Source organism: Abramis brama (assembly GCF_963993115.1).
Source record: "Abramis brama genome assembly, chromosome: 13".
Taxonomy (NCBI): Eukaryota; Metazoa; Chordata; class Actinopteri; order Cypriniformes; family Leuciscidae; genus Abramis; species Abramis brama.
In genome coordinates, this window is record NC_139975.1 from 4,789,580 (window position 1) to 4,815,683 (window position 26,104).

At 35.9% G+C, this 26,104-nt stretch overlaps 1 protein-coding gene across 2 annotated transcripts in view; it reads left to right on the forward strand.

The window, feature by feature from the left end:
* Positions 1 to 26,104, forward strand: part of diaph1 (diaphanous related formin 1) — a 108,675-nt gene that overhangs the window by 8,908 nt on the left and 73,663 nt on the right. Inside the window, exons 2-11 of one of the 2 annotated variants that reach the window (XM_084133110.1) lie at positions 15,578 to 15,604; positions 17,577 to 17,732; positions 18,264 to 18,365; positions 22,118 to 22,248; positions 22,335 to 22,418; positions 23,026 to 23,095; positions 23,178 to 23,317; positions 24,177 to 24,282; positions 24,397 to 24,507; positions 25,148 to 25,266. In XM_084133110.1, the coding sequence (XP_083989236.1) occupies positions 15,578 to 15,604; positions 17,577 to 17,732; positions 18,264 to 18,365; positions 22,118 to 22,248; positions 22,335 to 22,418; positions 23,026 to 23,095; positions 23,178 to 23,317; positions 24,177 to 24,282; positions 24,397 to 24,507; positions 25,148 to 25,266 (1,046 nt within the window). The remainder of the gene's footprint in view (positions 1 to 15,577; positions 15,605 to 17,576; positions 17,733 to 18,263; positions 18,366 to 22,117; positions 22,249 to 22,334; positions 22,419 to 23,025; positions 23,096 to 23,177; positions 23,318 to 24,176; positions 24,283 to 24,396; positions 24,508 to 25,147; positions 25,267 to 26,104) is intronic. The other variant, XM_084133111.1, reaches the window with a different exon arrangement.

Genomic DNA, 26,104 nt, shown 5'->3' on the forward strand with positions numbered 1-26,104 from the left:
CGGGCCAATAGCACCGGGCCTGCGTTTCCACTGTCGGGCCAGAAGCTCCACAGCGCTTCACTAAAACACGCCTCTCTGGAACAACGTCACACTAACCCATCATTTCACCAACAAATAGAAGTTTTATCAGAAAACTAATCAGAAATCACTGGAAACAGCGTTGAAAACAAACATGATAAAAGCGGCCGTTTGCTGGCATTTTTGTTGTTTACTTGAATATTTAAAACCCAAGCATCGATGTTTTACCACAGGTTTACAATAAAAAGTGATACACTGATCATAATGAATTAATTTGTCAAAATTGCACATTAGTCACTCAGAAATAAATTACCGTTAGGTCTATTTCACAAAAGAAAGAGGAGGTAGAGGACAGACTTACTTCAGTCGCGTCTGTTTCTGTTTATCTGGTAGTTACAGGACATATTTACATCACATTTAGAAAGAATGATAATTTCTACAAATATATGCCACCAAAAATACGACCTGATGAGCTTTAGCACTCTCTCGACTCCCATACAGATATTTTCAGTCAGAGAAACAGAGGAAGCTCCCGGAAAAAAAGTTGCTTTATTTTATGATAGTCCGGTATAAAGAGACGAGACGTGGGCTACTGACAGATCAAATAAAAACATGACTGTGATAGCCTTTATGATTGGTCGGATTTCTTCAAGCGTTCACTATGTTTTTTTACTATGCTATTCTTCAAGCGTTTACTATGGTAATGGTTAGCGCGCATAGTCTTTTGCATCACAAACAGAAGGCATTCATGAACGCGAGTTAAATTATTTTAAAAGTCTTTAATGCTGACAGAATCATCCGGCGCTGCCGTCTCCCGACGGTAAACTCCGCCTCTGTTCGTAACCACTCCTCTAGCCCGAGCTGGCCCGCTTTGGCCCAAGGTATTCGACGGGCCAGAAATCCTGGCCGTTGGCCCCGAGTAAGCCCCGATCAAGCCCCGGAAGTGACAGTGGAAACGCGACTGGCCCTGGCACGCACTAGCACGGCCCGGCCCTGGCCCGACAGTGGAAACGCGGCTAATGTGACGGTGGTCGTAGGAAAAGTCACTGCAGGACTGTGAGGAAAGTCTTCTCACACTGCCAGAATTTCGTCTGAAGTAAAATTTAATCGCAACGGTCATTAATCGGCTGTCAGTGAACATGTCAAACTAACGAGCAAAGAATCTTTTAGGATTTGCAAAATTTGTCTCAGACGGCCAAATCGTGGGCAAAATCGCACAGTGTGAACCGGCTTTAAGAGACGCTCAAACAGACTCAATTCAACAGGCTTCACTCACTGCCTCCAATTTCTGATCTCAATCACAAACCAGTTTGATAAACCCGTCCGTCACACTGATTGACAGAAGCTACGCCCTGTCTGTCCGGATGACGGAGGAGAGATGTTTTTGAGCATGTTTTCTTCAGAGATCTGAGAGCTCGTTCTGTTTCGTATCCCGTCCTCTATCCGAGAGATGTCCAGGAAAACACGGCCGCTGATTCAGAACGCCTCTGTGTTTATGAGCGTTCATGAGCCTCATATGCCAGAGAACAAGGAGAATAATAACACTTATTCTTAGAAGAAGAATAAGCATTTGTAGCTCTTGAAAATCAGATCACATTCTCAGACGCCCCATGATGTAATTCAGATGCTGTCTGGGAAACGCCTGTGAACCCTCCGCTCATAAAACAACAGTGTGTTTCACAGAAGTGTGTGCTTTAGGAGCCTCCGCGTTCACACGGGCTCTTTGGAAAAAGAGAACTTCTCTTAGCTATTATTGGTGGCATTTCCTTAAGACAACTTAGATATTGCTCATATTTAGTTATTTGACAAGGAAGTGCAGCTGAGCTGACTCATAAGATTCAGCATTATGGGAAACGGAAGGAAAGAAATGAACTGAAAGTAGTCAGTGTTAAAGAAAATCTAGAAATATTGTAATATTTGTGCTGGAATTAAACTCGAGGTCATCACAGAACAGTTATTGTGTTCTAGTTATCCTCTAATTATGATCTTTCAGTGTTTTGCAGCTGTAGATTTTCCATCTATAGTGAAGATTTACCTCTTATATACGTGTGTTTTTGAAAGAATATCTTCTGCTCTTCATTTATTTGATCAAAAATACAATAAAACAGTCATATTGTGAAATATTAAAATTTAAAATAGCTCTTTTCAATGTGAATGTTACAGTGTCACATGATCCTTTCAAAATATTTCTGATTATCAATGTTGAAAACCGTTGTGCTGCTTAATCTTTGTGGAAAATGTGATTATTTTATGTTATTTTATGAATTTAACGTTCAAAAGAACAGCATTTATTTGTAATTGAAATCTTTTGTAACATTATAAATGTATTCACTGTTAGTTTTGATCAGTTGAATGCGTCTGTTGTTGAGGGAAATGTTTGTTAGTTGATTGTTCATCATGAAGTTGAGCGTATGACAGTCCGAGCGCCTGCTGACTCAGTCGCGTGTATATGATGCTGTTTGTGCGTGTGTTTTCTTGGAAATGTGCTCTTCGTGTTGTTTCAGGAAGTAACGGTTGTAACGGCAGGAAGTCAGGGTTTACACTCTTGATCTCACTCATGTGTTTTACTGTCACGTTATGGCATAAATGATCAGGATTTGTTGATTTAAACAAATATAGATCTATAAAACTCTGCGTTCATTCAGTTTCAGACGTTGTGATTGGATAGTGAGGAACCAACACAAACAGCTTCAGCCAATCACAGGCTGTTCTACTTCCACTGACAGATGTTTTGCATATAAACTGAAATGATGTAATGCAGCTGTGGAGCTGAATCATAAACTTTGGAAAATGGGGGAAATTTCCCACTTAGGTGACTTTTGTGGGGGATTTTTTGTGGGGGATTTTTACTTGTGGGGATATGCAGTGTAAAATGATGAGCAATACACACAATCCTGCACTGAGATTCAGGCCCTGTTAAAGGCAAACGAGTTATGACTGTCTACAGGGATCTGAAAGGCGAGTTGAACTCCTCATTGTGTATTTTAACTCCATGTGACTAAAGTTTGTCAGTGTTAAATATTGTTACTGCAGATATGAGTCAAATGTCTGTGTAAGGAGTGTGTTGATGGTCAGTTATGCGTGACCAGTGTCTCTGAGCTGAACATTTGTACACACGTTTGTCTGTGCTAAACCTATAAAGCCTACCGTATCATATTTAATACGCAAATTTCTAAGGCCTCTATATTACCAGCATGATCAAAGCTTTGCTGAAAACCCCATTAAACAATCTTCTACAGGGGTTTACTATTAAAGTTCAAAGAGCTTTCCTTCCCAGCGGAGGTCCGGACACTTTATTGGACCAGTTAAAAGAAAAAATCCTGAACACTTAAAATAGTCATTAAAGATGAGAATATTAGGCCCAGAGAGCCAAAAGAATTTTACCAATATTTACCAAATTTTTATATTTCTTCCAACTGGATATGAGTATAAAAATTTCGATCATATGTTTTATCAGGCTATTTTTTTATTTTTATTTTTTACATTTAGACGCCTACGTACAGCACAGAAACACTGGACTGAGAAAACACACTGGGGGTGCAGGGTTTATTTTAATATTTTGCTCAAAGTAACAAACTAATAATCAAAACTCTCATCATAAGCACAAAACAAAGTTAACTTGTAAGTTTTTTTTGTCATTTTTTTGTCAACATTGTTTATTGTGAAATGCTCTTAATTTGCTGATTAATAATTCTAAATGTATATAAAAAGTCTAAATGCGCCACATGTTAACTTGTCACAAACATGGTTTAGTTGAATGGTCAGAGTCATATGACAAATACAAATAATGTTGTTCATGTGGGGCTTTACGTGTTTAGCGGGAGAGAGAAGCAACACACACACGGAGCAGAAAGGGTTTGAATGAAGCGTGTTTGGCTCTAGATAATAATATTAGAGGATGTAGCGTCGACAGATCTTTTAGAAATCATGTTAAAATGATTTCTAAAAGATGATTTCTTCAAATATGATCATCAGGCTTTTGAGGAGGGTCTATTTGTTCATCTCTGTCATCATTGCATTGCATTATATGTTTTAAAACTGCAGAGCTTTGATCATAAAACTAAGCATTCAAATATCATCTTAGAAGACATATTATTGGATATATAGAGTAACAGCTGTTATTTATATGCATTTTATGTATCTAGTCTTCTATACTATTATAAAGATCTCATTGATTTACATTACAAGCATCAGAATTTCTTCTTACTACTTTTTGTTCATATAAATATCAGCAACTGCACTAAATTGAATATTTGTTCTCTGTTTGGGCTTGTGAATAAAATTTAGCTTTTCCTTTAGCTCCATATTCTCACTATATGAGCCATAATTGCCTGATGTATAAAATATGATATTTAACAAAGAACAGACATGCAAAACTTTTGTCTAAAGGTTAAAAAAAAAACTCTATTATTTCATAGGTCAGGCTTTACAGGGTTAAGGGGCAAATGTCCTCACTAATATAGTAACATATCATGACAACTTTACTAGTTTAAAAGGCTCATATATTTTCCCACACAGTCGTTCTCAAGTTTTCCAGGTCCAGAAATCACGTTTGAATCCCTGCTTGTGGGAGTAAGAACAAGAAATACCTTGATTTTTAGTTGTTTTGTCTTATTTGAATATATTTTTTGTAAATTTGAATTCCTCTGTGAAGTTTGCTGAGGCCTCGAGTGTTCTGGACCTCTTGTTGAGAATCTCCAGTCCAGATGATGTTTGTTTAAATCTAATGATGTGCAGAGGTTTCTGGGAGGATTGATTTAGTGGTCGGATTAGGAGATTAAAAAATATTAACCTGATAGAAAAACAACGAGTCTGTGAGATGAGCTCACTGTAGAGAAACAAACGTGTGTGTGTGTGTATGTGGTCAGTGGAATGTGCTCCGTTCAGGCTGAATGGATTAAGTCAGACAGCCAAAGTTGTGTGTGTGTGTGTGTGTGTGTGAGAGAGAGAGAGAGAGAGAGAACTGAGATTTAAATAGGTTGTGAGTCACTGGATTAGATTCTGAGGTGAAGACGCAGGTGCACACATACGTGTGTGTGTGTGTGTGTGTGTGTGTGTGTGAGTAGATTGTGGTTCATTAATTAGTCAGTCACGCAGTTTAACAATGAAATGACTCCTGTTCATAATGACACACATGAAGTGCTGTCATAACGCAGTGAAGTGGCAACGTGCCATGCTGTCGTATGTTTTTTTTTTAAAAAAATTTTAAGAAATATCATTGGGCCTCAATTTAAATATTTATGCATAGCTGTAATATTTAAAAAATATTTGCACATCTCAGTGACTGTTACAGCAGTGAAATTCCCTTTGACATGCAGTCTCTCATTAACAGACAGATTAATCTGTCTAATCTCTCTCATTCTCATTTTCCCTCTCCCTCTTTCTCTCTCACACTCACACACACAGACAGACAGGTGTATTAGGTGGAGTGTCTGAACGTCTGTGATTTAATCCCAATCCTTGTTTTGCTTGTACACACACACACACACACACACACACACACACACACACACACACACACACACACACAGGTGTATTAGGTGGAGTGTGTGAATGTTTGTGATTCAAACCCAATACTTGTGTGGTGTGTCTGAATTGAAGGGAGTCTCTAACACACACACACACACACACACACACACACACACACACACACACACACACACACACACACACACACACACACACACACACACACACACACACACACACACACACACAGGTGTATTAGGTGGAGTGTGTGAACGTTTGTGATTCAAACCCAATACTTGTTTGGTGTGTCTGAATTGAAGGGAGTCTCTAACACACACACACACACACACACACACACACACGCGCACACACACACACATGCACACACAGGTGTATTAGGTGGAGTGTGTGAACGTTTGTGATTCAATCCCAATACTTGTTCTGATGTTTGGTGTGTCTGAGGAGTTTTATTTGTGCTTGACTCACTGAATGTTAATCAAACTCTCATTAATGGAGCTGTGTGTGACCTTTGTCACACACACACACACACACACACACACACACACACACACACACACACACACACACACACACACACACACACACACACACACACACACACACACTGTTTGAATGGCTTTCTTTGTGAGTTTTAACCCAGTAGATTTCTGGATGTCAGATGCACACAGGCTTGCAAACACAGGCAGAATATTAAGTGTGTGTGTTGTCTGTGCTGGTAAAACTAGTTTGAATCTACTGTTTAACAAGCTCCTCATAATTTGAAGCAATAAAAATAAAAATAAAAATATACAGTGAAATTCAATGGACTCCAGTCCAAAGTGGAAAGTAAGCCATACAGGTTTGTGACGGCAGGATGGTGAAGATATAAGGTTACACCTGTAAACAGGCTGCGCAACTTTCTGTTTCTTCTGTTATTAAATGGAAAAAGCTTGCTCTTAAACCTGTTAGTAAGAGGACGACACTTACATTTCTGTCATACCATGATAAAAGCTTCGACAATTATTTTCAATTGATCGTGATATGAAAATTTGATGGCAATTTTTATTTTTGGGTGAACTATCCCTTTAACAAAATGATGCGTTTTAGTTAATTGTGACGTTTGAATTGAAAATGCTTGAATTTAACAAAATATTTCCTGCAAAAATGAACAAAATGACACATCAGAACTTTTGTGACTGACTGATGAAAATGATTCAGACTTTTAAATTGGATGCTGCTTGAGAGAGTGTTTTATTTTCGCCTCAGATCATTCATATGCTCTCCTATTTCACATGAAAGCATTGTATTTGTTTTTTTCTCATGCCACGCTAGAGTTTCTTTACTGGAAAAATATATTATTTCATAAACTAGCTGAGAGACTGTCATGCTCATTGACACATATAGTCAATTTAGTAGTACTGGCACTGCTCAAGTCTGGTGTGAGCAACGACACCTCTCAGGGTGAGTGTGAACAAACACAGTGTGAGTTTCTGTGACATTCTGAGACATCTGATATACTGGAAGTGTAATATTTGTGCCCCAAACTGTCATTCAAATAAGTACACACACACACACACACACACACATCATGTGTCTGTTAGCTTTTGCAGAAGCTCAGAGAACGCCCACAGAGTCAATATTGTGAGAAACGTTTAGACTTTTGCATTTTCTGCAGAAAATGTGAATGCTGATTTATCGTGAAAGGGATCCCTTTGTTTTCATGACTTGAGCTCTTTCTCTTTCTCTCCCTGTTGGATAATGGTTGGTCATTATGTGGTCGTTATTGAATTATTCGCCTCTGACATCACTTCCCTTTTCTGTCACAGTCAGCGGAGGGAATTTTCTCTCAATTTCATCCTTATCAAAACGATCAAACTCATGTTCTCATGCTTTATTTTTATCCTCTCTAATAATGTTCATGATCCCTTTGAACAAGGGTTATTATACTTAATTAAAACTAAATTTAAAACCATAAAAAAGTTTGTTACTTTAAACGTTAAATGAAATAAATGTTAAAAAACTTAAACTTGTTTTATTTCAGCTACTTTAAGTTAATGTTCTAAAATAACTAAAACTTGAACTAAAAATTATATATATATATATATATATATATATATATATATATATATATATATTAGGGCTGTGAAAAGATTAATCGCATCCAAAATAAAAGTTTGTGTTTACATAATATATGTGTGTGTACTGTGTATAATTATTTTGTATATATAAATACACACACATGCATGTATTTATTTAAGAAATATTTGCATGTATAGACTGTATATATTTATATATAATTTATATTACATATATAAATATAAATGTTTTATATATAAATAACAAATTTTTCTTAAATATATACATGCAAGTGTGTGTATTTATATATACAAAATAATTATACACAGTACACACACATATATTATGTAAACACAAACTTTTATTTTGGATGCGATTAATCGCGATTAATCTTTTCACACAACACATATATATATTATTTTTTAATGAGAACCAATTTTAAGGTTTTGTTTTTGTCATTTTTAATATATCTATAGTGTTTTATTCATTGTATGCATGTATATGTATACACACACACACACACACACACACACACACACACACACACACACACACACACACACACACACATATACATACATACATTAGGAGTGTTGTGATTTATTGATATTGATAAATTAGTGATATTTAAAAAAAAGAAGAAATATTATCATGTTACTTAGGGGTGTCGCAATGTACCGGTATTGGCGATTAATCATGATATTTTTAAAAATCAATAGTAAAAATATGATATGATGCATAAATAATCCAATGAATAGGGGGATGTGATAGTTTAGCGCTCCATAATGCTCATGTGTAATTTTTCATTCATACTCATAGCTAGAGGGCGCCCTCGCACAGAAAGTCCACAAGTGAGACTCACAGGAGTAATAAAACGTATGACGTTCCAGGAAATCTCTTATATGGACGAAGGCATCATAACACTGCAGCCACATAACATCAAACACTCTAGAAATATAAAGATGGTGACCTCATATTACTATGAATGGGAAAAAGTGCATCATGCAATATGGCGGAATTAGTCCCGCCTTCCAAATAAAAGAGCCAATCGCATCGCACGCTTATGCCTGCACATGTGCATTGGCTGCTCCAGCCTGAAAAATGCTGGGTTTTTTGGTCATTATTTGAGCGTCTCAACTTTGAGACAGTTCTGAGACTTTGAGACAAATGTCAAATTTAATCGTAAGCTTGGTGAACAGCTTTGGAGAATGTAATGTTTCCCCAAAGATGGCCTCCGAATGAAATGACTCTCCTTAAAGGGACTTTGATAACATGCAGATAGAGACGCTTCAACTGATTAAACATGAAGAGGATAAACACACGATTGCGACAGTATATGGTTTATCTGTGTTCTTCTAGCCATCTCGGGTATTTTCATAAGGATGTTTTTAATGCAATGCTAATCGACATAGCATTGATTACAGTATAGAATACTATAAAATAATATAATTTCTGCCTCATTCTGTGATAAGCCACATCAGTTCACAGAAGGAAGTTATTTCAAACACTCGACTGATGTTATAACGAGAGTTTGACTAAAAAACGCTTTAGCCTTTTAACTTTGATTAAAAACTGTTAGCATTTTAGCCTTAGCGATGGTTCATTGTTGCATCCACAGCGTCTGTTGTCCTGGTAACCTCATTAACCGCCTCCTAAACAGGGTTGCTGGGTATCGTGTTGAGAGGAAGTGTTTGTTTAGTTGTGGAGAATCTGTTTGTGTCTGAATGAAAGGTCTTCAATGAGGTCCTGTCATCAGAAGCTACCCTGTGAGGGTCAGTCCATTGTCTGTGTGTGTGTGTAACAGGAGCTTATTCATGCGTGTAACTTTTCCTCTGTGTCCAGCCAAGCGTTATCACTGAAAGCATGTTACCGCGAGCAGAGAGCGCTCAGAGGAAGCAGGCGAGTTTAGCTTAAAGGACTTCCTGTTGACATGTAGAGTCTCACGCACACACTCACTGTTAATGTACTGTACAGTTATTCTGAAGGTGTCTGTCAGGAAAGCAAGTCATGTTCTTTTCTTTAGTGTTTGTTTCTCCTCATCGTTCTCTTCATTCTGTAGTTTTATAAAGTCAGTTTGGCACATGATGGAGAACTGTAAGGGTTACTTGTCAAAGTCATTTAATTCCACAAAAATAAATCATATTTTGCATAAAGAAAATAAAAGTTGTTTTTAATGATCATTTTTAGAATTTTTTTCCTCTTTTTTTTTTTTTTTTGCTTTGTGACCATTTTTTTTACTCGTCGTCCCTAAACTCTCATTATTGTAATGTTAAAAAATATTATTTTACTTTAAAGTTTTATATATTTTGGTAGTATTTGTTGTACTGCCTTTAAAAGTATTGGCAGAAAAATAAAATAAAATAAAACATGACCGTTCAAAAGTTTGGAATAATAATAATAATAATAATAAAGTTACTTTTATTTTATTTTGCAATGACGCATTAAATTGGAGGAATGATGCTGAAAATTCAGCTTTGATCACAGGAATAAATTACGTGTTAACATATATTCACATAGAAAATACAGTTTTTAACTGTAATGATATTTCAGTAACGGTATATTACTGTTTTTGTGACATTCACCGATTTTAATATTATGATGTTAAACACATGAACACACTAAACTCTTTGACCTATTAAATGATATTATCCTGCCTTTTTGTTCTTTATATAGACTAAAACAATGCTCTGCTTGTGTGTGTGTGTGTGTGTGTGTGTGTTTGCTCCTTAAGCAACTTTTGCATGTGTGTATTTCTTTGTGACACTTCCTGTAAGCACTTTGTGCAGGAAGTGGCTTGTCACATTTTTAACGGGCGTGACTGGTGTGGCTCAAATGATGACATAATTTCAACACACACACGCGCACACACACTTCCCAAGCTTCAGTTGGCAAACCGAAATGGACATTTGTCTCCATGGAAACCAAGCAGACAGAAATTACCACACACACACACATGAAAGAACACATGCACAAGACTTCATATCAGGTTATCTATTTTTAGAAGGAAATGAGAAATGCAGAACCTGTCACCTCCATGTGTGTGTTTGTGTTACTCTTTAGTCTTTAACATTAACCTGATATGACAAAATGAAAATGACAAAAACGCAATTTAAAGGTACAATATGTAATATTGTAATATGTATCAAAATATCCAAAAACCACTTGCACAGTGTTATATATTTATTTCAATTGTGTACTTCCATTACCCTAAATGTTTCCAAGAATTTGTAAATTCAGAGAAATTCACAATTTTAAAAAGTGGCCGTCCATGTTCACTGTCGCCTGTCAATGACGTAATATCCGCGCTATCCCTGATTTCCGCTTGCACTGCCATAGTAACCATGGCGACAGACGTGGACAACTGCGTTATGTCTAGCGGCGCGCTCACGCTGTTGTTGTTTTGTTCGAACATTATGGACCATGGCAAGCAGACTTTGGGACAAAAGGAGAACTAAAACGAGGATCAATATCAGCGTGGCGTTTGAGATGCTGAGAGCTAGCGTCCGCGGCTAACTTCCACTTGACAGAGACGCCACACTTGCATGTTACTCTATGTACTCTTATGTACTCTTTATGTACTTTATGCATGTACTCACTTTAGACACGTGAGCAAATGTACATAAAACAAATCAATGTTATATAACTCAACATGATGAAATGTTAAAATATGATCAGTATGTTATTCTAATGTTGATCTCGCTCACTGCTAGTCTCATATAGCAAACAAACTAAAACATAGAATAACATTATAACTTTAACACACTCAAATGCAGTTTAGTGTGATAGTGTATAGCAAGTGAAGCAGCGCTGCGTTACCTCACAAGTTTCATTCGTCTAATAAACTGCCCTGTGTGAGTAATATTCAGCACTAGCGGGTAAGTTAGTTCGGTAGGATTAAATGTCCTCATTCCTTTATATCCGCGGGACTCGCGTGTGGCGCTGAGATCTGTCTCTCATTAGCACTCGCGCCGCTTCATTCCACAGTCATGTTAAAAACATCAGTGTATTCACTCATCCATAAACATTATTAGATCCTTCGGCATGACGGCAAGATCCACAATTCCGCTTATGCGTCATCAAACGACGCCTTTGTTATTGTAAGAGGTTAGCGACTCCTAGCGGCGAAAAAAATTACATATTGCAGCTTTAACTAAAATGAAAATTGTAAATAGAAAATATTTAAACATTTTAATAAAATCTATAATAGTATTTCAGTGCTACCTAAAAAACACTTGGTGTGTGTGTGTGTTTTTTTTTTTGCGGACTTGTTTATGAGTGTTGAAGACTCTTCCTCATCATCTTCAGCTTCCACTGCTTTTAATCCACATCATGAGGTGCATCCTGGGATGCTTTTTGAGCACTGTGGAAGTTGGATGTTTTTCCTTCACTATCCGCTTCATCTCCAGACGTTTTTTTTAATGAAATTATCAACTGGTGTATATACAGTTTATATCCAGCATTAAATCTTATTTTAACATCAAGCATTTTAGCAGAAGCCAATTAAATCAAAACGTTCTTAAGAGCATAAGAAACATTAATTCAGTCGAGTATCTGAAACATCCTTCATTCACAATGTTCTATACATTTCCTGTCTGTTTTGTTCATTTATCAAATATATTTTTGTGAATCTTATAATACTATTAACTGCTGATTAGATTGTAATTATCTCTAATCGTCCCACATAATTCTGGAGATTCCCCCCCCCAATTTTTTTTGGAAAGCTCTACTCTACTCTACAATACTCTACTCCAGTGGTTCCCAAACCTGTCCTGAAGGACCCCCAACACTGCACGTTTTCTTTGTCTCCCTAATCAAACACACCTGATTCAACTCATCAGCTCATTAACCCATGTGATAATGAGCTGATGAGTTGAATCAGGTGTGTTTGATTAGGGAGACAAAGAAAACGTGCAGTGTTGGGGGTCCTTCAGGACAGGTTTGGGAACCACTGCTCTACTCTACTCTACTCTACTCTACTCTACTCTACTCTACTAGCTCTACTCTACTCTACTCTAACAGCTCTACTCTACTCTAACAGCTCTACTCTAACAGCTCTACTCTACTCTAACAGCTCTACTCTACTCTAACAGCTCTACTCTACTCTAACAGCTCTACTCTAACAGCTCTACTCTAACAGCTCTACTCTAACAGCTCTACTCTACTCTACCAGCTCTACTCTACTCTACTCTACTCTACCGACTCTACTCTACTCTAACAGCTCTACTCTACCAGCTCTACTCTACTCTAACAGCTTTACTCTAACAGCTCTACTCTACTCTACTCTAACAGCTCTACTCTACTCTAACAGCTCTACTCTACTCTAACAGCTCTACTCTAACAGCTCTACTCTACTCTAACAGCTCTACTCTACTCTAACAGCTCTACTCTACTCTACTCTAACAGCTCTACTCTACTCTAACAGCTCTACTCTACTCTACTCTAACAGCTCTACTCTACTCTAACAGCTCTACTCTAACAGCTCTACTCTACTCTAACAGCTCTACTCTACTCTACTCTAACAGCTCTACTCTACTCTAACAGCTCTACTCTACTCTACTCTAACAGCTCTACTCTACTCTAACAGCTCTACTCTGCTCTACTCTACTCTACTCTAACAGCTCTACTCTACTCTACTCTACCGGCTCTACTCTACTCTAACAGCTCTACTCTACTCTACCAGCTCTACTCTACTCTACTCTACTCTACTCTACTCTACTGGCTCTACTCTAACGGCTCTACTCTACTCTACCAGCTCTACTCTACTCTACTCTACTCTACTCTACTCTACTCTACTCTACTCTACTCTACTCTACTGGCTCTACTCTACTCTAACAGCTCTACTCTACTCTACTCTAACAGCTCTACTCTACTCTAACAGCTCTACTCTACTCTACCAGCTCTACTCTACTCTACTCTACTCTACTCTACTCTACTGGCTCTACTCTAACGGCTCTACTCTACTCTACCAGCTCTACTCTACTCTACTCTACTCTACTCTACTCTACTCTACTCTACTCTACTCTACTCTACTCTACTCTACTGGCTCTACTCTACTCTAACAGCTCTACTCTACTCTACCAGCTCTACTCTACTCTACTCTACTCTACTCTACTCTACCGGCTCTACTCTACTCTAACAGCTCTACTCTACTCTACCAGCTCTACTCTACTCTACTCTAACAGCTCTACTCTTCTCTACTCTACTCTACCGACTCTACTCTACTCTAACAGCTCTACTCTACCAGCTCTACTCTACTCTACTCTAACAGCTCTACTCTACTCTACTCTACTCTACTCTACTCTACTCTACTCTACTCTTTCCTCTGAGATTTATATTGTGACCCTGTCAGTTCTGTGTGTGTGTGTGTGTGTGTGTGTGTGTGTGTGTGTGTGTGTGTTTAAGTATTGATAGTTTGGGTGTGTCCTTTTGTAAGGGTGTAACTGTACAGAAATAACTTTTTGAGGTTGAGGAATGAGAAAGAATTGACACATTTATACAGTATATATCATAAATTGACCACACACACACACACACACACACACACACACACACACACACACACACACACACACACACACGTAGTATCTGAGAAATGAAGACAGAGAGGTTGATTGAGTTTTGGGTTTGCTGAGTTTTTGGCATTTGATTGGTCTGCGCTGGTGAAGTGGGAGGAGCCAGATGGCTGTTGGGATGCTGTGACATTCACATATATTAATGTGTTTGTTTATTTAATTTTTTTAAAATATATTCATAAAATAAAAAATATATATTAATTTTAATGCATTAAAAATATTAAATGTAAGTAATGCATCATCTGTTTTTTTAGCTTCACAGTATATGATCACACTATCATTTATTCAAGTGCTTTTGAACCAGCGCTTTTGTAGCTTTATTAAGGATTAATCTATCTATCTATCTATCTATATATATATATATATATATATATATTTATATATATATATATATATATATATTTATATATATATATATATATATATATATATATATATATATATATATATATATATATATATATATATTTATATATATTTATATTTATATATTTATTTTATTAAAAAAAAAATTCAGAGCAGGTAAAAATCAGAACCGGCCCGACTGGACCAGTAGAAAAAATCCTTAGTGTTGAGTCCTGATATTTTAAAGACACGGCTAAATGTGATATTTATGATAATCGGTTTATGTGAAGTTCACTTAAGTTATGTTTTTAAAGGCTATTAAATGTTAAAAATGATGTCTCTTAATCAGACTGTAATGTTGACTGGCTATAATTACACATTTCATCCACATAACTGGAGAAAAATCTCTTTACATCAGTAGCCGTATTAGTATCAGTGATACTGGCCTTCATTCACAGTAAATTAAATGTGCCTGAAAATGTGCTTGTTATTAATAAACAGATATTTAGATAACGTAATATTTCTGTATCTCTCTGTGGTAACATTTATAAACATTTATAATGCGCATACCTGCAAGTTTTGATATCCACATTGATTATCACATTCCACGATGCTGACTCACAGATTCTCAGGTAACACATTCGGAGAATCAGCATGTTTTGTTTGGTCACCATAGAAACGCTGTCTATAACAGGTGACCGCTGATTTCCTGTGAAGAGGAAGTGATGCGCTGATGTTTATTGCTGACCTGCACTGCCCTCGTGTGGCAGGATTGTGCTTGTGCCACATTGATTTATGTCAGATTACTAACCAATATTAACCTCATAGACTAAAATGTGTTATGAAAATGTCTTTCTTATTGAAATGTGATTTTTGTCCATGTCTTAAATTCAATAATATAGAAATATTATTGTGTTGTTATAGATTTGTAATAGTTTTAGGCCCCTTGATTCCTTTCTACTTCCTTCTGTCTTTCTTTCCGACCTGTTTTCCTCCCTCTCTTTCTCTGGGCTCTCATGTTTTTTTTTCTTCTTGTCTTTCTCTGCTTCTCTCGGTATTTAGTTTTCATTTTTTTTTTCTTTCCTGCTTCTGTACAGACTCTCAAACGGCTGATTCCTGATGAGGTAGGTTCACACACGTGTGTTCTGTGTGTTTTAACTCTCCTGTCGCCTCCTTCCACGTAACACCACTGACATCATCACCGTGACCTTTCACCCCTCACGATCTGTCTGTAACGCACGCCTTGCCTTCACGCGTCTGATCACTGCAGAACTGAACGCCTGACCTCGGATCAGTGTTCATGCTGACAGACTGCAGAAACTGATCTTACGTCAGCCTTTGTTCAGTGATTTCACGCACACTCTCACTCTCACTCTCACTCTCACTCACACACACGCTCTTTCACTCTCACTCGCTCTTTCACTCTCACTCACTCACTCACTCACTCACTCACTCACTCACTCACTCACTCACGCTCTCTCTCTCTCTCACTCTCTCTCTCACTCTCTCACTCACTCTCTCACTCACTCACTCACTCACTCACTCACTCACTCACTCACTCACTCACTCACACACTCACTCACACACACACACACGCTCTTTCACTCTCACTCGCTCTTTCACTCTCTCTCTCTCTCTCACTCACTCACTCACTCACTCACTCACTCACTCACACACGCGCGCGCGCGCGCACGCACGCTCGTTCTCACTCACTCACTCACTCACACTCTCTCTCTCACTCACACACACACATGTCTGTGTTTGTCTGAATAGTTTTTGATGTTTTAGCACTGGGTCAGATTGGTTCAAACTGAAGGTGTCATTCCACAGTGGTATAGATTCATATTTGTGTCAAGCTGAATCATGTTTTATGCGTTTTGATAATTGCTGTTATGAGAAGTTATAGATTCAAATAGTTTTACTTGGAATGTCTTTTCTACTTTGCCAGTATTGACCAGACAATACAGAGAAAATTATATCAGAACACATTTTATTTATTTCAATTTGTTTATTTCAATTTGTTTATTTATGACTTATTAATTATGTATTTTATTTGGTTTATTTTTATTTGTTTATGACTTATTGTTTTCTTATTTAAAATTTATTTGTTTACTTGTTTATATACTTTTTTCTCTTATCAACAAGACTATAGTGGATCTGTTCATTTATTAAAATTTTTAATGTTTATTATTTTTAATATGAATATGATAAACACTTTGGTTGGATAATTTATTTTAAAAATAAACTTTTTAATAATATGAATAAAAAAATTACATTCATGATATTCATATTGTACATGAAGAAAAAAAATAACTTTTACTTATCCAATATTTAATTTTTTTTATTTTAATATAAAAATAAATTAAACAGTACCCCCCCCCCCCCCCCCCCCCCAAAAAAAAACCCTAGAAAATCAGTGTATATTTAAAATATCAGCCTTTATTATCTGTTATCAGCTATAACACAGATTCTTGTCATTATTGTCCAGAGGTTCAGTAGTTTGATTGATTATGATTAAGTCGTGTTGACGACTCTCTGTAAGTTACTTGAACAGATTCCTCAGGAGAGCTGGATTCTGCAGGATTACAGGATTGTTCTGGAATTTTCTCAAACACCTTTTGTTCGTGTTGATTGACTGACTTGTTGAGATAAGAGTATAAAGACAATTAAATATGAGATATGATATCAGTTCACTGATCCCAGCAGAGAATGTTCCGTCTAATTAAACTCCTCCTCTGTTCAGAATGGAATACTAGTGCACTGCACAGTGTACACTGCATACTGCATACTGCACACTGCATACTGCACACTGCATCGTGTTTTCTGTGTGGTATGCAACAATAAACATTTCCAACAGTGGTATGTTATATCACACTGGAAATGAAAGGTCAATTCGAGCACATTGCATCATGGGATATAGATTTTCAAACAGTGAGTTCTGGTTGCATGGTGCATCTAGGACATTTAAGACCATGCTTAGTAAAACTTCACACACTGTGCATGGTGTAGGATGTTGGTATGCCATTCTGAACATGCAGTGACTATCCTCCTGTGTGTTTCTGCTGTTTGACCTTTTGCCCTTTGACCCTGTGTCAGCTGGAGCGCTTCACCAGCATGCGGACGAAGAAGGAGAAGTCGGTCCCGGCGGCGAACAGACACTCAGCGGCCGCCCAGTATGAGCTTCCGTCTCAGTCCGCGTCACTGCATGAGCTCTCGGACAACGATGTGCTCGACCTGTTTGAGCAGATGCTGGTGAGTGTGTGTTGTGTGTGCGTGTGCGAGTGTGCGAGTGCGAGTGCGAGTGTGTGAGTGTGTGGACCTACTTAACCATATTTTGGGGACAAAAAATCTGGACCCAGAAGTAAGCAGAAGTAAGAAGTAACCCAGAAGAAGTTTTGTGAAACTTCACTTAACAAAATCTCTCAAAACCTCTTTTTACTTTGTTTATTTAAAAAAGAAATATGAAATTCATGATAAAATAAATAGAAAAATATGGAATTGAAAATATATATACATTTTTCCTAAACTCTTTTTTGGTTGGATCTATTAATTTATTTTAAAAAATGCAATAGTATGAGTTAATAAATTAATTAATATTTTTAGTTGATTTAATTAATATTAATTCATATAAATATTTTTCATGATAAAATGAATTTTCTATTAAATAAAAAAATATATAATAATGATAAATTCATATTATTCACAAAAAATAAAATTATAGGTAATGACGGATTATCTTCATTTTGATTTTTTCCTTTACAAAATATTTGTCTCTGTCTATAGGTGGATATGAATCTGAATGAGGAGAAGCAGCAGCCGCTGAGACAGAAGGATATCATCATCAAGAGAGAGATGGTGTCTCAGTATCTGCACACCTCCAATGCTGTAAGAACACACACACACACACACACACACACACACACACACACACACACACACACACACACACACACACACACACACACACACACACACACACACACACACACACACACACACACACAAGCAAGCCTGTCTGTTAAAGTTTGAATGCTATATATTAGCTGAAATAATTTAGATTTATAATATGCATATCATATTATGTCACACACATCTGCTGCTGTAAACACTCTCACAGTTCTAGCTTTGATTTCCAGAGTGTGTGTTAAATCTTACATTCTATCTCAATCTCTGCCTGCATCCGAAATCACACACTTCCCTACTATATAGTAGGCGAAAAACTATGTCTGAATTCACAGAATTCAAAAAAAGTGTGTATATTCTGAAGTGTGTATATGATGGACACTTTACTATCCCATGAGGCCACAGGATTTATGAATGGAAGTGACGTAACTGACTCTGGTAGGTCACATGATATTGACAACATGGTAAATGTAGTACGTCCTGAAATACATTCATACTATGTAGAATGTATTTTTTTATAGCAGTCGCGAAGTAATTACTTATTCAAAACAAGTACCGGTACCTACTCAAGAGAGTGTGATTCCTGACACAGCCTCTGTGAATCAATCAGTGAGTCTCTGAGGTGATGAACATGATCAGGTGCTCTTCCTGTGGCGGTTTAATGCTCTTCCTGTCTCACACACACACACACACACACACACACACACACACACACACACACACACACACACACACACACACACACACACACTCACACACACACACCCACAGGATGCGGTTCAGGTTTCTCTACAGATGTCAGAGAGGACACTGCTACTGTTCATCTGGATCATAATCAGCTTTATATGTTTCAGATATTTTCAATATTGACCCATTCAGACCAATACAGATAAAATAACATAAATAATATATTATCTGATCTGTTCATTTCTTAAATAGTAAAATGTTTATATATATATATATATAGAGCATTGTTACGGTATAAAAATTCCAGTATTCGATACCAATATCAGTCATATTATGGTAAAATCGATATCATAGCAAATACTGTTGGAAGTATTTCTCTACTATATTTAACTTTTTGAAAATAAATATATTAATTTAATTAAATGAGTTTATTATTTATGATGATAATAATTATAAGTAAATAATAAATTTAAGCAGCATGTAGCCTTGAAAATGTTTATAAGTAAACAATTATTAGACTAAATGTTATATCATGATATGAGTAGTTTTATTTCAGAGAGGACACTGCTGATGTTCATCCGGATCATAATCTGCTTTATACATGTCATTTTATTCTACTGACACGGGACTAGTTTCAGATTTTTTTTTTTTTTTACTTTCAATATTGAACCAGTCAGACCAATACAGATAAAATAATGTAAATAATATATTAGCTGATCTGTTAATTTATTAAATATTCAATTTTGAACCAGTCAGACAAATACAGATAAAATAATATAAATAATATATTAGCTGATTTGTTAATTTATTAAATATTCAGTTTTGAACCAGTCAGACAAATACAGATAAAATAATATAAATAATATATTAGCTGATTTGTTAATTTATTAAATATTCAGTTTTGAACCAGTCAGACAAATACAGATAAAATAATGTAAATAATATATTAGCTGATTTGTTAATTTATTAAATACTAAAATGTATGTTTTTTTTTTTTAAAAATATATAAATAGCATTGTTACAGTACAAAAATTCCAGTAGTCGGTACCAATATAGTTCTCGAAGCCATAGCAAATACTGTTGGAAGTGTTTTTTACTACTATATTTCACTTTTTGAAAATAAATAAATTAAATTAAATTAGTTTATTATTTATGATGATAATAGTTATAAGTAAATAATAAATGTAAGTAGCATGTAGCCTTGAAAATGTTTATAATTAAACATTGTTTATAAAAAGATCAAGTGAAAAATAACTATTAGAATGAAGGGCAAAGAAACACAGAAACAATACATTGAACAAGTGTCAGGTCTATCAATCTCTCAGACTTAATGTACATCTATTTCACATACAGAATCAGATTGTTTTCTCCCGTCTGTTGCACTGATTATATTAATCATTGCAGTTTTGGATTCAGTCGTGCAAAAGATTTCCATTTCAAATAAATGCTGTTCTTAAACTTTCTATTCATCAGTCCTGAAACAAGTGTCACAGTTTCCATCAAACATATGAAGCAGCACAACTGTTCTCAACATTAAAAATAATAATAGAGTATGATACTGGAGTAATGATGCTGAACATTTTATCACAGCTTTGATCACAGGAAGTCGTCTAATAATAAAGAGTCAGACTGGCAGGAAATGCATTTTATGTTTTTTTTTTCTGGTTAAAGAGAAAGTTTGGAAATGAAAATTGTCATCATTTACTCTCCCTCAAGTTGTTCCAAACTTCTGTTGAACACAAAAGAAGATATTTTGAAGAATGTCAGTAACTAAACAGTTGATGGACCCCATTGACTTCATAATTGTTTTTGTTTTCCATAGTCAATGGGGTCCATCAACTCTTTGGTTACCCATATTCTTCAAAATAGGGGCAAAATATAAGACAAAATCTTATATCACGATATGAGTAGTTTTATTTCATGATAACAATATATCACAATATACAGTAGTCAACATTTGAAGTGGATCAAAACCTTTCATCAAAGTTATACATGAATTTTGAACAATACCCGTTCTTGTCTTATAGAACTATATATTATATTTTATAATATTTATGTGTATATGTATATATGTATGTGTGTGTGTGTGTATATATGTATGTGTGTGTGTGTGTATATATGTGTGTGTTTGTGTGTATATTATATATTACTAGGATACTTTTTATAGGACAACTCTGATCAACTTTTTTGATCCACTTCAATGATAAATGAAATAGACCTACCTGAAAAACTCATGCATTATCAATGAAAAAAAGGCTTCTACATAAATTGTATAAAGTAATGTAAAGAAATGTATAAAAACACAATACATAGTCTTTACTGTGTAAATTAAATATACATTTATTCTTATTACAGTTACAAAACTGATTCAGTCGAGAGCAGAGAGAGATTTTCTCTTTTTTTGTTGTTTGATTAGCATTAATAATAACAGGTAAATTAGGCTGCTGTCACTTTAAGACCGGCTGCACGGATCCAATATACTCGTGAGTTAGCTTTGAGTTAGCAAGCCTAATGAGGCGGCAAAAACACTCAGTTCAGTTCTTACACGCTTTATTCATGTCTCTCCGACAGCACATTCATATTCTGAAATGAGTTCTCTTATGCTGCTAATTGCGCTTCAACGGTTTAACACTTGTTTTGAACCTTTTTTAACTTAAAAACACATGCAAGCGATAAGCTTTTGTGACCGCGCAGCACAGCAACGTCATATGAGCTTAATCGTGATCGAAACATTAGTCCAAAATCTCTACTGGTTAATCGTGTATAACAGTATATATACAAAATATCATCTTTTGTGTTCGGCAGAAGAAACAAACTCATACAGGTTTGGAACAACTTGAGGGTGAGTAAATGATGACAGAATTTTCATTTTTAGGTGAACTGTCCCTTTAAGAGAAAATATTGATCAAAAAAAGTTCTGCGAATGCAGACCATGTAAAGCATTAATGTGCAAAATGAGGCTTTAGAGCGTCATTACGGGTGTGTGACATCAACACTGCACTTGTTCATACTGTAAACTCATTCTACGCTCTGTGTGTGTGTTTTAGGGTAGGAGCCAGAAGGAGAGCTCGAAGTCGGCGCTGATGTACATCCAGGAACTGAAGACCGATCTGAGAGACGCACAGTTACTGGGCTGCCTGGAGTCACTGCGGGTGTCATTAAACAACAACCCCGTCAGGTACACACACACACACACACGCACTTACAGTGAGCCGTTTCTATGTGTCTGATTTCAGCTGATCGCTGTGTGTGTGTTTTTCTCAGTTGGGTCCAGACGTTTGGAGCCGAGGGTTTGGCTTTGCTTCTGGCGTTCCTCAAGAAACTTCAAGATGAGAGAGAAGAACCCTCGTATGACACACACACACATACATAATGTTCATTTTCTAGATGTGTCCTATAGAAGAGGGATTCTGCATTGAGGGAACGTTTTAACTCCTGAATATTTCATTCACCATTAGAGCTGTGATAATGTTGCTAAAAGTAGTTTTTAAAGCAAATATTAAAGAAACATTCTAGGAGTAAAATATGAAAACTATATGGAAAAAATAACAATTCCTGATGAAGGTCTCGTGACCGAAACGTTACATTAAAATAAGACTTGCAGACTATAGCGTTGTGCAGGATTAATCTGGTTTTATTTGATTATTTACTTCTATTTATTCTTTTGCACCTTCTTATAGGATTTAAGGAGTTGCAATTTGCATTTTATTTATATTTAGTTATTAGGTACTTTATAAGTCTATATTAAGAAATAAGGTACCAGATGTCATTGTAATTGTAGTCACGACTAAAGAGTTTTGATAGACACCTAATATTTTAGTTTTAATGTATCTTATATTATATGCTAATTGGTCAATAATTATGAGTAATTATGATCCCGGATGCTAATGATTTCAATATATGCCTCGAGCACACGATGATGTGATTTATTTCTATCGCTCTCTGTGTTTCGCAGGAATGGTGGGACTGGTGTTAAATGTCAACATGAGATCATTCGATGTCTCAAAGCGTTCATGAACAACAAGGTGAGAGCAGATCTGAGCTTGTATTAATTACACACGTACAGACACATGTGGAAACTGTTATTAATGTCTCTTTCTCTCTCAGCACGGTCTTAAAGCCATGCTGACGTCACCGGAGGGAATCCCTCTCCTCGTGCGATCAATCAATCCAAAAGTCCCGCACATGATGGTAGATGTTGTCAAAATTCTGTCTGCCATCTGTATCCTGGAGCATCCAGGGAACACGTGAGTGTGTGTGTGTGTGAAGCTGTGTTGAGGTGGTCTAAACTAAATGCTTTCTCCTGATTTGTATAGCCACACAAGCTCATCAAGTGCATTTTTGCCTGGTGCCAAATAGATGCCCGATAACAGAAATCATGTTCATCTGAGGAGGTTACCATAGCAATAGTCCTTTAGTATAACTATGGGATGGAACACAGACAAAAAACATTATTACTGTCACTACTTATCACTTTAATATAAATGATATATTATTGCATTAGAAAACATGTATGAACTAGTGCTGTAAAATCGATTATTTATACAGTACGTACACACACACAAACACACACACACACACACACACACACACACATATATACATACACACACACACACACACATACACATATACACATACACATATACACACACACACACATATACATACATACACGTATACATATATACATACACACACACACATATATATAAATACTTTTATGTTAGATGCGATTAATCAATTTGACAGCACTAATATTTACACAAATATTTAAAAAATAAAACTTATTCAGTATTTATATTTTTTAATGTTTTGTATTTTCTGTTTGCATTTTAATTTATTTAAAGTTTTAGTATTTTTTTCTTATTAGTATTAGTTTTGAAAATTTTAATTTATAAGTCTATATCGTTTTTATTAATTTCTAGTTTATGTCTTAAAGTGATCCAATTATACATTAGCAAGTCATTATAAATGAATGTGAAATTATCATTCTGACTACGAACAACCTTAAATGAGAATGATGAGCCACGGCTGAGATGGACGGTTTTAAGATGCACCTTTAATAAGTGTAAGATGATGTGTGTGTGTGTGTGTGTGTTTCAGTCACGAGCGTGTTCTGGAGTGTATCACTGAACATGGTGAAGAGCAGGAGATCGAGAGGTTCCAGCCGCTGCTGTCCGGCATGCAGAGAAACTCCATCACTCTCAAGGTCAAACACAAGCTGCTGACACACGGGGTCGAGTCATTAACCCTCACCTGCCCTAATGATGTCGACTGAAACGTGTGTGTGTGTGTGTGTGTGTGTGTGTGTGTGTGTGTGCAGGCCGGCTGTATGCAGCTAATCAACGCTCTCATCAGTCGCGTGGAGGAGCTGGACTTCAGGATCCATCTGAGATCAGAGCTCATGAGACTGGGACTCAAAGACATGCTGAAGGTCAGAACACACACAGGGTTTCAGTCACAGCAAAAACACAAGACTATACTTATAGAAAAAAAAAGGTTCATTGGGGTTCTATATAGAACTCTTCTTGACTCAATGTTTAATAACCCTTTATGCCAAAGGTTCTATAGAAGGAGAAATGTCTTAAATGATTGCATAATAGTTTAGTTTAATGGGTAATTTCTGTTTAATTCATAAGATTTAATTAAAACAAAGAATGGAACCCCTAAAATGTTCTTTATATAAAGAACCTAACAGAATTTCTTGAAGGTTCCATATAGAACCTTTTCTTTGAAGAGTGTACTTTACTTAAAAAGTTACATATTAATGTCAATATTAATGTCGAAAGAAAGAGAAAGAAAGAAAGAAAGAAAGAAAGAAAGAGAAAGAAAGAAAGAAAAGTCAGTGTGCTTCAAAAAAGTTCATTAGTATTATCTTAAGAAAATATCATACATATCATTTTTGCAGAATGAATCAGATTTGATGACATGTTTTGATTGTCTCGTGTCTCTTCTGTACATGTGCAATGAAGCATAACGTGCATTTTGTCACTTGTTTGTTAATGGGAATATCACACTACTGAGAATCACACACCATTCAAAATTTCACTTAAATTCTCCATCTGTGTGTGTAGGAAGTGAGGTCGATCGAGAACGAGGAGCTCAAGGTTCAGTTGCAGGTGTTTGAAGAGCAGGCTGAAGAAGACTCTGAAGATCTGCGCTCGCGGTTGGATGATGTCCGCATCGAGATGGAATATCCTTCACTGCTGGCGTTAATCATCTCTCCAACACGCTTTTCAAAAGCTTTGGGTTCAGTTCTGGGCTTTGTAGGTTTAAAAACATTTAGCTGCATCTGATTGTAGTTCCCAAGCTGACCGCCAGGGGTCGCAAAAGTGCAGAATCATTTTTACAAGACGATTCTTTATTTTACACTCTGTATAGAGGATCATATCACATAATACATTTATGTGATTTTGTCTTTGTTTATAAAAAAAAAAAAACGTTTTCCTCATTTCCAATGTGAAGATATTTCCCAATCATAGCATAGGTTCATTTACATTTAGAAAGCACAGTAGTAAAAAAAAAAAAAGCTGTAGTTTTGTTTAATTTTCTCATTTAAGAGTCAGAGAGACAGTGAAAATGATCATGAAAACTAATTTATGACTTATTTGGTGCAAGATGCCTCCATTAAGATTATAAGTAGACTATATAAAAAAAATGCAAACGTGCTGAATATGACCTTTTTAAATATTTTATAAAAATCTTATTTTCAGGTTTTGTCCACCAGGTGTCATCAGAAAGTCTAGCCTAAATCCATCATTCAAAAATACATTGTTTAATTGAGATATATATATTTTTTTATATTTATTTGAGAAGGTTGCATCATTATATAGTCTTAGAAATGATCACAGTAGAGCTGAATGAAAAATGGCCTACTATTCGTGTAATTTACATGATGTTTTAGTATTTGTATACTATTATCATTTTCATTCATATTTTCAATTAGCTTTTATTTTTATATTTAAATTCTTTAAATACATTTTTAGTAATATTTTGTGCTTTTTTTAATATATACTATATACTTTTTTTTT